Genomic DNA, 15444 nt, shown 5'->3' with positions numbered 1-15444 from the left:
GCCATTTAATTCACTGAATCAGCATTCGCATGTAATTTAAGCTTTCATTTTCTTGAAATGACATACACATGGTGACATTGACTTAAAGTGAATCCCTCAGGTAGCATTTGCCCTTTACTCCAATCCGCCTATCAAACATTAGTCTACCCCATTGTATTTTGTTACAGCATGTATCTATATTGGATATGTTGGCACTAACTGGGTGGCAGATGCTAGCATGAAGCAAAGCATTATCAAAGACAGTCCTCCGCTATCTAGATGGCACGGGTGGCACAGAATGGGAGGGGAACGAGAGCTCAAACAGTGCGTTTCTATACTAGTTTGTGGTTTTAGATGGGCAGCGTCTAACCTTAATATCATCAAACTCTACTAGACCAACCACCGTGCCATCCTGAATCTTATATTAATAATAATAATGATAATTAACAAGATGCATCAGTCAGTTTTCAGCATGATTCCTGTGATGATGTCCACGGCACATGACAAAAACAACAGCACTGAAATGGTGGTTAGAAGAGCACAGCATGTTTTTATTATTGAATTATTATTATTATCATCATTATGTTTCCTTTGTGCAATCGCTACATGACTCACATGGAAGATACCTGTAGACATGGACAAAGAAAGGAAATAGAAATCATGGGAATACTGTCGGTAATGTTCCGTGAATGAGTGATTTCCGTACAGAAAATACAGAAAGAAGAAAAAAACAAACTCTGATATTATAGCAAATCTGACAGATTTTAAAATCAACATGAACTGTTTCACCATCATAATTTAATATGACAAATCACAGGACATTAAAGTTTGAAGCTCTGATTTTGTTTAATGAGCTCTTTTAATGTTGTTGTTGTTGTTGTTGTCTTTTCTGGATTTGTTTATTAAAAACCAAATATAAGAATCACATGTCACTATAGCAACATAACAGATGAACCCGCACTGTTTGTGTATCACATACTTCAGCAAGGAAAACAATCATGAACAATCCAATATTAAGTAATCAATAGAAAAGGATTAGATTCAATTCGAGTCATTTCTTGATCACATGACATCTACCGTTCTTAATAAAGTCGAGCTACGGTATATAAATACATCACCAGCATGCAGTAATATTGTATTATCAAGAATATTGGAGCTGAAATCGTCCGACATTAAGAAACAGTGAGTGCATTTCATGAAAATCAAATAACTGAAGAAAAACACAAATCTCACAGATGTCTAGATTCACATCGTGTACTGTTAAAATCTCTTTCTGCCAAACAGCTGAACTGAATAATGAAATATTCTATACCTGTAATAGTGACCGAGTGGACTTTGTAATTAGGGAATGCTTTTATAGTAGTCGTTTATTTTCCCCTGCAAATATCAGGATTTATCGTTATAACATCGTTTTTTTATTTGATTAATTTGATTATGTGGCAGGGCGGAGCCGGGTCGTGATGCTGCACATCCGGCCCCTAATCAGGCTAATCGAGCCTCCGAGAGGGATAAAGGCCGACCGAGGACGGCAGTGCAGTAGAGAGAGATTTACGGGCAGCTGTCTGACACCTGTGTGTGTGTGTGTCTTTTTGTTTAAGTTTATAATTGAAAATATTATTTATATCGTCAAGACGGTTCTCACCTCCTCCTTTCCATTAATCCCTTTACACTGGTGCCGAAACCCGGGAAGGAGGAGGGATGCGCCGTAGTGGAGTTCTCGCCACTACCATCCACCCCAACAGAGCAGCCGCGCCTGGAAGCGGAGGAACGGCTGGCGACCGCGAGAGAAGGAGGGGCACCCAACCAAACGCCTGGAGCGGTTACCGGTGCCAGGGGCGGAGGAGACTCCTACCGTCCACCAAAAATTTGGCGGGGCGTTCCATCCGCCAGGGGCCGCAGGACTGCCTCCGATCCGTCCGGGGATGAGCGGCTGTCATCCGCTAGAGGGTGGAGTGGCGGCCGAGGACCAAGCCTATGGCGTTTCGGAGAACCGGCGAGTAAGTGTTTTTATTTCTCCTCTCTCTCTCCCGCTGGCATTACGCGTTGGCCTTTTCCCTCTCTTTTAAATGTTACTTTGGTTTTTAGGGGGTACTGCGCTGTTACAGGGAGTACCCCCTGTGTTTTTACCCCCTCCCAGATTTAGGAAGATGGGAGGGATGACCTGCCGGCAGACAGTGCGGAAGGCACGCTCCCCCCAGGGAAAGATGCCTGAGAGATCGAGGGTGGAGGGCGGGACTGGTTCCATGCATCCGGCCCCTAATCAGGCTAATCAAGCCTGGAGACGGCAGTGCGACAGAGAGAGAGATTTACGGACATCTACCCGACACCTGTGTGTGTGTGTTTGTCTTTTTGGTTCAGTTTTATATGAAACTATTATTTATATTGTCAAGCCGGTTCTCGCCGCCTCCTTCCCATTAATCCCTTTACAGACTATTTAACTGGTTTTATTGAATTACTCTTCAGTGTATTAAAATGATTATAATGTGGGTCAGGCTTGACACTATACATAATATGATAATTGTAACGATTGCAATATTCCGAGAGGAGAATCAGACTTCACTTTGGGTTTTAAAGGCAATGCACGAAACTGGGGAACTGAGTTACTGTAGCGCACCTAATCAACATGACACTACAATAGTTCGGTGTAGTTCCAAGGCGAGATGCATACTAACACTGTGTAGTTTAAATGGCACAGACAACCAGTTTTTCAGTAAATGACTTTCTAACAGTAACGAGTGCATTCAGAATCCCTCTGTACGTATATCAGAGACAAAACACAACCGTTCACTCCCAGTGCAGCCTATTTGCAAATTCCTACTTTTGCGAGGCGATAACATTCAAGTGATAGTTTTTTAAGCCCTTAACGATTTGAAATACCCCATACTATAGAAATGAGTACAAGCAGCTCCACTTCGTGGTTCACTACAAGAACAGTCCTTATGCCAGCGTGTGGGCATATCGTAACCCTGCTGGCATTTACAACAGCTGAATGACGAGCTTTTTCCTCAGCGTGTTTGAATAAATGTCATCGAGACCGCAAAGAAGGAGAGCTTTATTTAATGCTTATAAGCTAATACATTTTGTATTTCTGAAGCATACAATCGTTTTTTTTAACTAGCATATTTTTCAACTCAGTCTTGATTTAGTTTCTTGTGGTAAACAAAGAAAACTGCGCCGCTTTATTATCAGCAAACATGGCTGGCGTATTTCCACCATGCCCCCTTGTGTGACATTTTCATTGAACATATATTTCATGTTTTCTTTTGCTTGTTGCGTGAGCACGCGTGTTTTATGATACGGCTGAGAGCAAGAGGGTCTTGAAGATTCTTCCGGCTTTAGTTGTTGCCTTCACCTCCTTCGTCGTCTTGTTGATCGCTTGTCCAGAGCGTCAAGTTGTCTCGCAGAAGCTGCATGATGAGGGTGGAGTCTTTGTAGGAGTCCTCATTCAGGGTGTCCAGTTCGGCGATTGCGTCGTCGAAAGCCGTCTTAGCCAGATGGCAGGCCTGCTCGGGTGCATTCTGGATCTCGTAGTAGAAGACGGAGTAATTGAGCGCCAGACCCAGACGGATAGGGTGCGTAGGCTGCATGTGCTCTTTGCTGATCTCGTGGGCTTCGCTGTAGGACTTCTCAGAAGACTCCACCACTGTGGCTTTCTTTTCGCCCGTGGCCACCTCCGCCAGGTAACGGTAGTAGTCGCCCTTCATCTTCAGGTAGAAGACTTTGCTCTCGTGTTGGCCGTCGCTGCAGTTCTTTATCAGGAAGTTGTCGAGGAGGTTGAGCACATCTTGGCACACAGTCTCCAGCTCCTTCTCGATTTTCTCACGGTAGGCGCGAACCATCTCGATCTTTTTCTCGTTGCCATCGGCCGAGGTCTTCTGCTCGATGCTAGAGATGACGCGCCAGGATGAACGGCGTGCTCCCACCACATTCTTGTAGGCCACGGACAGCAGGTTCCTCTCCTCATTGGACAGGGCTTCGTTCAGCTCTGTTACCTAGGAGACAGGAGATGGATGGGTTATGTGCAGCTGTGTTACACTGATACTCAACCACAGTCTTATTCTTCAAGACTTAAACAGGTATCCTAGTTTAAACAAGCAGCTAGTCCATTCCTGCAATTGTGAGTGTTTGTTTCACTTCATGTTTTCTGTCAAAACCAGTAACATAGAATGGAATATACTATATCATCAATGTCGAAACAACTTTCTATTTCTAGTATTTTTGTGAAACGGAGATGCTAGGAATGTTAGGGACTGACCGCTTCAGTCACTATTTCATAGCATCTTTTTTTCCATTCAATGAAAATGAATGGTGACTGAAGCTGTCAATCCCTAACATTCTGCCCAACATTAGTTGCATAGAAGAAAGTAAGTCATAGAATTTGGAACGACATGAGAATGAAAATAAATAAAATGGCATAATTTTCAGTTTGGAGCAAAATATCCCTTTAAAATCCTCAAATGATGTGTTGTGATGGGTAGTAGAAAATACATTCTTATGGAAAGTTGACTTGTCCTCCTACGTGACATGCTATGCACTCCTAGGGCTCCTTTTGCCAGCGCAAAGCGCAAGTGGGCATGGGTGGGAGTGTTTGTGCCATCTGTGGGTTTATTGTGTGCAGACCTGGACTGCGAGAGAAAAGGCCAGCTTCGCCACCTATAAATCAAAGTTGCTTGCTTGATAAGAAATCTGAAATCTTGTGCTTCTATTGAAGGAAGCCCGGACACAAGATTTCAGAATGCACCGCCATGATAAAAGGGAAGGGTGCCAAGCCAGTTGGACTGGTTACTTCTGCTTCATTTATGGGTGCAGTTTCTACTAGAGGAGTTGAGACTGCTAATGCTATTGAAGATCATGGTAGTAGTTAAAGTGAGTAATCTCCTTTTATTACCAAAGGAGCAGTGTCTATATCAGGGCAGAATGCAAATAAGCCAGTGTACATACTGAGGGATACAGCTAAAGCTAAAAACCTATGGCATCCTCTTCTGGGGGATGAAAGGGGAGTATAATATTCAGGATCATGATTGGTTATCTGGTCACATGGGTGACAAGAAAACTTAAAGGGTGTTGCGTAGGTTTTTGGGGTGAAACATGACATAGCACACTATATTAAGACTTGCCATGTTTGTCAGATTACAGGTAAGCCGTACAAAAATATGCCAGTTGCCCCTCTTCACCCAATTCCAGCAGTGTCAAATCCTTTTGAACATTTGTTAATTGTTTGTGTGGGTCCACTACCTCGTTAAAAGCTGGGCATAGCTTTTTATTCACTATTATGTGCCAGTCTACTCATTAGCCAACTGCATATCCTCTTAGATCTATTACTACAAAAAGTGTTCTTAAAGCTTTGGCTGAATTTATGTCCATCTTACAATTACATTTTTTTATTGATTCATAAATACACAACAAAGAAAAACTCAACACATATACATTGAATTAAAATTTGCTACCCACTAATCTCCCTCCACAATCACCAACCAGACCCTGACCCCCAAAGAACACCTCTGTGGCCACATATCATAACACACACACACACACACACAAAGAAAATATAATAAACATACATAATTAAACTAAACTTCTTTCTCTACATACCCTCCCCAAGTGTCCCCCAAAATACAGAATCTGGGGCAAAGTAAAATTTGAGTGCCCAAAACTTAACACATACAACTCTGAACCTTTAACCACAATTCTTGGATCTTAACACACCCTCAAAAAACACGGGTTGTGTCTCCATCTTCTGATTGGCACCGCCAGCAGGTGGGTGTGCCTTTAAGACCAAGTCTATACAATCTAGAGGGGGTCCAATACAATCAATATTAAATTTTGAATTGCATAAGGTGCACTCTTGCATCTCTAGATGCAGACTTGAATTTTTATAGAATCCTAGCCCACATTCTCTCCTCCAATACCAAGTTTAAATCTTTCTCACATAATCTCTCCGACTCCCAGATTCTGAGTCAAGTGAGATGGCAGCAACCGGAGTCTGATCATTCGCCACCGACCACATAATATTGATTAAATGCCTAATGTTGTCAGAAGAGCTGCAGTTCTGAATAAACCTGATCTATATTTATAAGAGATGTCATAACTTTACCTGATCAGTTAGCCAGAATTTTGGACAATATTTTTATGTCTAGCTGGATCAGGGATATTGGACGATAATTCTTACACTCGCTTGGACCTTTGTCAGACTGATCCGGGCTTGTGTCATGGTTGGTGAAAGATTTCCATTCTTTAATGATTCTGTATAAACTTCTAACAAAAATGGAGCCAGTTCTGTAGCATCAGATCTAAAAAATTCAGCAGCAAACCCATCTGGCCCCTGAGCTTTGCCTATAGGCAAGGCCTTAATTACCTCACCAAACTCCTCCAAGGTTATCTCAGAATCCAGAGAAATTTTGCTCCGTCATCATTTTAAGAAGTTCTAATGGTTCAACAAAGATGCTAATATCTTCATCAGTAGACAAAGACGTGGAACTCTAGAGATCAAGATAAAATTATTTAAAAGCATTATTAATGAGGAGTCACATGACGCCATGTGAGGAGCGGACGTGTAAATGGCAAATGACAAATGAAAGTTGATGCTGACTTAGAGGAACTTCCTGTAATATGTCGATCGATTACTGCGATGGAAACAAAAATCTCTCTGAGTTAGTAACAGAATCGGGGGTGTCGAGAGGCAGATTGATAATCTGGAGTCATCAGAGAAGGAATTAGCTGCTAATCCGCTAGCTACCAATATATAATTGGAACATGTTTGGGAAAAACTGTAGGATTTGGAGAATCGTAATCGGCAAAACAACGTCCGAATTGTTGGATTTCCTGAGCATGAAGAAGGCAGAGATATGGTGAAATTCCTAGACGAGCTCTTCCTGAGTCTGCTCGACATAACAGGCCATAAACTGGAAATTGAGCGAGCTCACAGAGTCCCGGCTTCGAGATCGGCTGAGGGAGACAGGCTCCGATCAATTCTGTCCAAATTTCTGAGATCATCTGATAAAGATCTCGTGTTGAGTGAGGTGAGGAGCAAAGGAATAAAATCACTGGACTGAGGAAGTCCCGGTGTGTTTCTCACATGCCCCCATGTGAGCTTGTCTTGCTGAACATACACTTGACCGTCCGAGGAAGCTAGGCGCCTTTGTTGTTTCTTTTTGTTCTGGTTCTGCCTAGCGGCTGGAGTTTGTTTTTTGGAATGACAGCCCTTCGGGGCAGTTGTGGATAAATCTGCTCGTTCTTTGTGCTTATGCCTCCTATTGGATGGAGATTGTTTCGTGGACTATTTTTTGCAGGACATTGGAATGATTAGGACATCTCCTGCACTCATGAAACATTCGTTTGACTGTCCAAACTGAATGATTTCTTTGCTAGCTAATTTGTACAGATGCACTTTGTATCGCTGCACTTGAGCAATTCGACGTCATGCTTTCGCGGGGACTCTCGTAGGTGTGCATAGACTTTTTGAGTTTAGAGGGATGGACGCAGGATGGCGCTGTCATGCACAGGGTTAATGCGCATGTTTTTCTTTTTTCTGTTTGTTTGGTTCTGGGGGAAGTTTGGGGTTTGACTGTGGCACTAATGTTGGAAAGTGAAATTAAAAAGAGAATGGCCAGATGCTGGAAGGAGGGGAGGATGGGTTGATGGGGATGTTTCAATGGAGAATGAAGGGGTATTCTAGTTTAAAGTTGCTCATTGTTATATAATGATAGAGTGACTGCAGGTGTTATTTAAAAACTGTTTTTGCAGCTGCTGCAGGCTTCATAAAAGCTTTATAAGCACACAGTTATGGAACAAACAAAAACATCTTAAAACCACATCAATGGCAATGCCAGAAGAAAGACAGTGGATGGAGGTGGAGGTGGGTAGAACAGTATATATGCATGACAGATATTCAGAGCATAGGCAGATAGAATACATTTGACTGGCATGGGTTCTTATATGGATTTTATTTGCAGTCTTATTACGTATTAATAGAGTTCCTTTTTGTTAGTGAAGATTTAAGTGCAAGATTGAAATTATAATACTGTACAATCCTGAGTTAGGGCTGGGCAATATGACGAAATATATTGTGGCCACCATATTAAGTGTCAGTCGATAGAGATTTTGCTATATAATGTATATTGTGATGTACATTAATGTGCAGTGAGCAGGGCTTCATGTGAGACCAAGAGTATTGAAGAAACATGGAAAGGATTTTTTTGGCATTTAAATTTTTTGGTGGCCACTGAAGCATATTCAATGACATTCATCTTACGCTTGGCACTTCATAAGTGCTAAATGCATCTGTGTTTCATGTGAGTGTCGCATGCTTTATACTTTTTCTCCCCAATTCCCGCTACTTAGTAGGTCCTCGTGGAGGCGCGGTTACTCGCCTCAATCTGGGTGGCTGAGGACAAGTCTCAGTCGCCTCCGCTTCTGAGAGCGTCAATCCGCGCATCTGATCACGTGACTCGTTGTGCATGACACCGCGGAGACTCACAGCATGTGGAGACTCATGCTACTCTCCACGATCCACACACAACTCACCACATGCCCCATTGAGAGAACCACTAATCACCACCACGAGGAGGTTACCCCATGTGACTCTACCCTCCCTAGCAACCGGCCCAATTTGGTTACCCCATGTGACTCTACCCTCCCTAGCAACCGGCCCAATTTGGTTGCTAAGGAAACCTGACTGGAGTCACTCACCACACGCCCCATTGAGAGAACCACTAATCACCACCACGAGGAGGTTACCCCATGTGACTCTACCCTCCCTAGCAACCGGGACAATTTGGTTGCTAAGGAGACCTGACTGGAGTCACTCAGCACTCCCCGAATTCAAACTCACGACTCCAGCTGTGATAGTCAGCGTCAATACTCGACAGAAAAATGACTGTAAATGAGCCAGAATTTGCCGTATTGTCTAATTTTCATCTGTTGTTCTTGGCCAGTTCTTAAAAAGGCTTAAATTAAACCAAACTCATTGGCATATTTTTTTTTTACAAGAGTTTTAAAGGAAAGATTAGAATCAATCAAGACACCCATATGCTTAAACTCAGTCATAACGTGCAACTTTTGCCCAGATATCATTATGTCTGGCTCTGGAGGGGTGCATGGCCATTTTGAAAAAAACATACCAACAGTTTTGGTTACATTTAGCTTGAGCCATGATCAATTTAGCCATGTACGCCACCACCACCAGGAGTGGTGGTGGCGTAGTGGGCTAAAGCACATAACTGTTAATGAGAAGGTCTCTGGTTCGATCCCCGCAGCCACCACCATTGTGTCCTTGAGTAAGACACTTAACTCCAGGTTGTTCCGGGGGGATTGTCCCTGTAATAAGTGCACTGTAAGTCACTTTGGATAAAAGCGTCTGCCAAATGCATAAATGTAAATGTAAATGTAAATGTTGTAATACGGCTCATTGCACTAATACGTTTAAAAGCAGCTTGCTTCTTTGCGCAACCTTGTGCATAAATTACTATATCATCTGCATATATCTGGATCTCTACAGCAGGACAAACAAAAGGCAGATCATTCATGTAAAAACTAAATAAAAGTGGTCCGAGTATAGATACTTGTGGGACACCGGTTAGTGGTGTTAACAGTGGGTTTATGATTATGAACCTATTGGGTTCTTCCATTTAAATATGATTATATCCATTTAAATGAATCGACTGAATAATTAAAGAAGATGGTTTATTAATATATTTTCTATGGTTTACCATGTCTACAGCCTTTCTGAGGTCAAGAAAAACAGCCCCTACAGTACCACCCTTATCCATCACTGATTTACTCTTCCAAAAAACAGAATAAAAACAGATAGCAGTCTTTGTGGAGTGGTGAGCTTTAAATCCAAATTGCATGGAATGCAAGGTAAAGAACTGTCAATCAAATAAAGATTGGCGATACAATAGCAGTTTTCCATGTATCTGGAAAACCCCCTTGAGAGATTGAGAGGTTAATGATATTCGTGGTGGGTGAAACCAAGGACTCTTTCAAAGACTTATAGAGTCCATATCATAGCAATCTTTGGCTTTGGAGGTATTGAGTTAATTATCCTTATTACATCATGTTCAGAGATGTTACTTTGACTGAACCAGGGGTGGACTGGGAAGAGAAATTGGCCCAGGATTTTACATAGAAACTGGCCCAAAAGTTGTTGTATATCACTGCCCCCTTCGGCATATCATGGCGCCATTTTGTGGTCCGTTCTGTATAACGCAGCAGCTCATTTCAGCTTATCGCAGACAATTCGACCCGTTTCGCAGCCGGCCTAGTTCTCCAGATGGCCAGTCCGCCCTGATTGCCCCAAAAGTGCGTCGGCCCACCAGGTAAATGCCCGGAATGCCAGATTACCAATCCAGCCCTGGACTGAACAGGGGTTTGGAGGCATCCACTAGTACTCTGTCATTTATAGCCGTAAAAATCTGTGCAATCTCGGCAACAGAGTCAATAAAGTATCTGTTAATGTCTTCAGCAATTTCTGCTGGATCTTGTGATGTGCTACCATTCAGTTTTAACTGTAACCGTTTTGATGATCCATTATGATTGACAGTTAGCTTCTTAGTATGCTCCCAAATTTGTTTAGTGTTACCTCTAGCCTCGCAAATAATACTGATAAGAAATTTTGCTTTGGCTTTTCTCAATTCTTTAGTGAACTTATTGCGTAGCATAGTGCATTTCTGTTCATCGATGTGCAATTTAGACTTTAAAAATGTTTTAGCACAAGATCCCTCTACTATCAGTTGCAGTAACTCTGTGTTCGACCAGGGTAAAGAGTTCCTTTGACGTTTCACAAGCCCGGATCAGTCTGATTCTTAAAAAGGACAAAGATCCAAGCGAGTGTAAGAATTACAGTCCAATCTCACTGATCCAGCTAGACGTAAAAATATTATCAAATTCTGGCTAACCAATTAAGTGAAGTTAGGATATCTCTTATGCATATAGATCAGGTTTATACTGCTGTCTTCCTCTACATCCATCCCAAATATTAATTTATTACAATTTATTTTGTTTATTGCTGTTTATAAATTCCCAAGTTCACATTGAGGAATTCTATGGTACTCATAGGGTTTACTAATTATCTTAAATCTTTTATTTGAGAGCTTTCTGCTTAATAATATCAAATTATAGTCAGATAATCCAGTGATAAGGTTGTATGTTTTCTCTACTCTTTCTGGCCTATTGCATAGACTGTAAAAAAAGATGGCCGACGCCCCTTCGCTCTTTTCCATTGGTGAGAACTGAAGCCGCCAGTGTCCCGATATGGCGCTGACATCTTGGGACTTGAGTCTGCGCAGTTGCGATTTCGGGACCAGACCTGCGCAGTAGTGAGCAGGAAGTAAAGCCGCAAAAATCAAGGCCCCGCCCTCACTCTCGCTGAATCAATCGCAAGCACACGCCCCTTTTGACTTTTGACTTATGACGGTGTGAAATAATTAATTATAGAAATTTAGATATTACATTTAAAGCTCCAATCTCCTCAGTCCTCCGAAGATCCTGAAAAAAAGTCAGTTGGTGCTTCAGTGACTACTTCGCTCAGAGAACCTGTCAATCACAGCTGTCAATCATGATGTCACAGCAGCGTTTTTATAGCATCAAATAACTAAAAACAAACTTATTTAGAAAACAAACACTTGAAATGACATCAACGTGATAGAAACGACAGTAAATGACAGAAACTATCTTTGGAAAAAAGATATGTGAAGTGTAATTGAATTGTTTAGTTGGTCTCACGTCCCGTTGAATAACATGGGGAGGCGGGGCTTATGACCTATACTAGGACCAGCCACCGGGGGGCGATCGAGGCGTTTTGGCGTCACTTTTAAGGGCTTGTGCGGCACACTTGGCCAGAAGAAATGTTCTGTTATCCAATAGAGCAACAACATTAGTAAAAGACTTTTATGCATCAAATATAGTGTAGACGTGGCCTCAGAGAGAGCACATCAATCAGCCATTGTTCAGTGAGATGCTAAATGGAACAATGCACTTTCCTCTTCATTGAATGGCTGTAAGATGTTCATCACTCTGAAGCAAAACCCCGACAACCGTTGCATTGTATATAGGTGAATCTATTCACTCAAAAATCAACTAAATATAAGTCTATTTTGCATATAGAAACTTAAGCATATTTGACCACTCAACTAGTGTGTAATGTATAGTGTGTTTGCATTTGTAACATGACAACCCCATATATTCAGCATTATATATATGTTTGTACAGTAAATAATTGCATTGTCAAGTTTGGGCTCAGTTCAAGTCTAGACTAAAGACTCGTCTATTTATCCAGACATACACCTCATTAATACATCAACACACAATTAGGCTGCTTTAGTTGGGTCTGCCGGAAACAGAAACATCCATCGTGATTTATAACTCAAGAATGTGAATGGCATCTACGCTAATATTATTCTATTTGTTTCCCTGTCTCAAGCTCGGGATTCAGCTCCATCCAAATGTGCATTGGTGGTGGCGTAGTGGGCTAAAGTGCTGAGCTGGTAATCAGGAGGTCGCTGGTTTGATCCCCACAGTCACCACCATTGTGTCCTTGAGTAAGACACTTAACTCCAGGTTGCTCCGGGGGGATTGTCCCTGTAATAATTGCACTGCAAGACACTTTGGATAAAAGCATCTGCCAAATGCATAAATGTAAATGTAAATCTCCGTTCCTGCTTGGTGTTGGACTCCACTGCTATGTGTCTAAATGCAGCCGGTGCCAACCAACATCACTTCAGTCTATTATGATGGACTTCAGAGGATGATCTGATGCCAACTCCAACCACAAGACATGGGATACTTCATATGCCACTGCCTGAACCTTTAGGATGGACCTCACCGAACCTCACCGAAATGACCTGCCAGTTGAACTGCGATGGACGTCACTGATCTCTGCCTGCATCACCTCGGTCTATTGATGGACTACACGCTTATAATGGAATATATAGACCAACAATTAATTGCCAACAAAAGCTTCATCAGCAACTAACATGGACAATGTGAACTCCTGCGGTTAATCCAGGATGAACTTCACAGACATCAGTCATTCATCTTACAGTTGTATCTTCTGTTAATGCATTTCTGTAAAGCTGCTTTGAAATGATGCGTGTTGTGAAATAAAAATGACTTGACTATGGTTGGACTTTTCTGAAATAGCCTCAAGCAAAAGTGCAGGAAGATGGCTAAAGGTGACTAAAAATGTGCACTGATAAGGAAGGAAAATGCTGTTGTCAGACCATCGTTGTGGCATAAAGCATTACAGTGCAAGAGATGACAGACAGGGAGAGTTTAGTGATGGATCGGGCGGAATGGCGCATTACGGGCACTGCACCTTGGCACACGTTGCGACACGCCTTGGCTTGAACCTGCAATAGAATACGCGCGAGTGCATGCGTAAAACCACATGCCATCTTTCATTTCAGCTCTCAGTTCATTGCTGTATGACAGTCGTATGTCTCTAATTTAAGCATTTCAAATATGGAAGCATCGAGACTAATATCACCGCTGAACCTTCATTAAGGTTTGGTTTGTTCTGCAGAGATAAAGATAGCGCGACACAGATTGGGATGATTTTGATTGTGTGCATCCTTAACAACCATAGCCATTACTAATGATGTTCATGAAGAACGGACCGGCTGATGCCAAGACTTGCGATTGTTGCATGGGCACAATGATTGAGGATGCCCGTGCATTGCATGATCTGTTCACCGTATAACCACATTGCCATGCATATCATTAATATCAGAGGATTTCTTTTTTTAGCGATGCTGATTAAGCCTATAATTGTGGTCATGTGTAATAAAGAAGTGTCTATGGAAGAAGTGTCTATGGTCAGGTTGTCCGGTTCGGAGGCATCTTGGCATGGCACCGCCCCGAGATCAAACAGTCCGCATTCGCTGCCCGTTTCCCGTTAATCTCAATAAATCGGGGTTTACGCTCAAGTGACGGTGACATAGTGACACAATATTCTGTAAAGAGATTTGTCATCATTTCTGCAGGACTGTGACCCGTCAGCCCGTTCGGGTCATCTTATATGGGCCTCATATTGCAGAACGCGCGTTTCCTTTGATCCGCTGAATTGTCACTGACACATTGTAACTGTGAGACTCGCATGTAATTAAGAGAAAAATAGAATCATCCTAATAATAACCACCTGAACGAATAACAAATGAGTTAAACATTTCCCAAATAATGCAAAAGTCGCACTTACCGATGTCATGGCAGCAGCCATATCATCATATCTCTCAGCCTGCTCTGCCAGTCTGGCTTTCTGAACCAGCTGCTCACGGTCGACCATGTTTAAAGTCGCTTCTCTTTCGGATGTTTATGAGCGGTATTTACGTGTCTGTACTGTCTGAATAGCGGAACACGCGCGATCGTCTCTTGCCGCTGCTCTGTGCTGGAGGCGCGTGCCGATGGAACACCCCTCCCTTCCACTTGCACTGGATTGCGTCATCAGTGGGCGTGTGCCCCCTACTGAGTAGTGATGTCATAATGGGTGTCTCGCTAGTGCGACAATGACTTGGCGAATTATCTTTTCTAATGTGCTATGATGAGATGTTTCCTGTCTCATGATTTACACGTTTCACTTCTTTCTTAATTACTTTATTTACTTTCCGTTTTTGTTTTTGTCTATTTCTCAGTGAGTGTATTTATGCCTATGTACAGAATGTTTACATTGTGGATATGTGCACTGTTAATGTTTTGCACTAAAAAAATAAATGGCGAATCATCAGTCTCAATTCTAATTGCTCGCGCGAGTTTGACCGCGATTATTCTCTTCCGGAAAAAGACAGGAGGCGGGGCTTCTACGATTTTTTCATAGTAAAGGTGCAACCAATCGCTGGAATCAAGTAGACCCGCATATTTTCAGAACTTACCAGGTCGTCCAGCTTCCTCGCTCACTTTCCTCCAAGCGATGTCTTTTTTCGTCCGGTCTCTGTACATGTATGACGTCGTGTGATATACAATTCCATGTGCCCACACACACCGCTACAACAATTCATCCAATTTTCCAGATTTCTTCTGCTACTACGTCAGTATGTCAGTGACATCCGGACAATCTCAATGCTAATAGGCTTTCGCGACAACACATCATTTGGAAAAATTTCAACTCGTGCGAATATGCGAACGAAGCGATTCCGCGCGTTCGAGTTGCGTCATGTGCTTCATTCGCGCCGCCCAGCACGAATTTGCGTCTATTCACATCTTTGCATTGACTTTGTATGTAAATGTCACGCCAAGCAAAACGCTTGCTTCACGTTGTATGTGAACACACCATAAGGGGAACTGGTTAATTCTAAATAAAATAATAAATAATAAATGCTATTTTGCATAAGGAAAATTACTTTTTGGACCATTCAGACATTTATTTATTTTATTGAAAGATATGAAAGTCTGGTTTACAGAAATATCAAACCACTATTTTAGACAACAACCTAAAAATATACCAGTTCCCTCTCATTTACCCAACAGGTATTTCAG

The 15444-nt window shown here is 42.2% G+C and overlaps 1 protein-coding gene across 1 annotated transcript; it reads right to left on the bottom strand.

Annotated features, from left to right (window-relative positions):
* Positions 1-510: 510 nt before the first annotated feature.
* LOC127643266 (14-3-3 protein gamma-1-like) lies at positions 511-14381 on the bottom strand. Its single transcript, XM_052125938.1, has 2 exons — positions 14171-14381; positions 511-3971 (listed from the first exon to the last, which is right to left on the bottom strand). Exons 1-2 carry the CDS (start codon positions 14255-14257, stop codon positions 3315-3317), a joined length of 744 nt encoding a protein of 247 aa, XP_051981898.1. The 5' UTR covers positions 14258-14381; the 3' UTR covers positions 511-3314.
* Between the last annotated feature and the right edge of the window lie 1063 nt (positions 14382-15444).

This window comes from Xyrauchen texanus, chromosome 4 (genome assembly GCF_025860055.1).
Source record: "Xyrauchen texanus isolate HMW12.3.18 chromosome 4, RBS_HiC_50CHRs, whole genome shotgun sequence".
Classification (NCBI taxonomy): domain Eukaryota; kingdom Metazoa; phylum Chordata; class Actinopteri; order Cypriniformes; family Catostomidae; genus Xyrauchen; species Xyrauchen texanus.
Note: the sequence above shows the minus strand (reverse complement) of the source record. Positions and strands in the feature narration are given on the sequence as shown.

Bases quoted from the DNA above. Each gene is read 5' to 3' on its own strand.
- LOC127643266 (XM_052125938.1), bottom strand. From the start codon at position 14,257: ATGGTCGACCGTGAGCAGCTGGTTCAGAAAGCCAGACTGGCAGAGCAG. The intron at 3,972-14,170 runs GTAAGTGCGACT...CCTGTCTCCTAG, and splicing joins TGGCTGCTGCCATGACATCG to GTAACAGAGCTGAACGAAGC.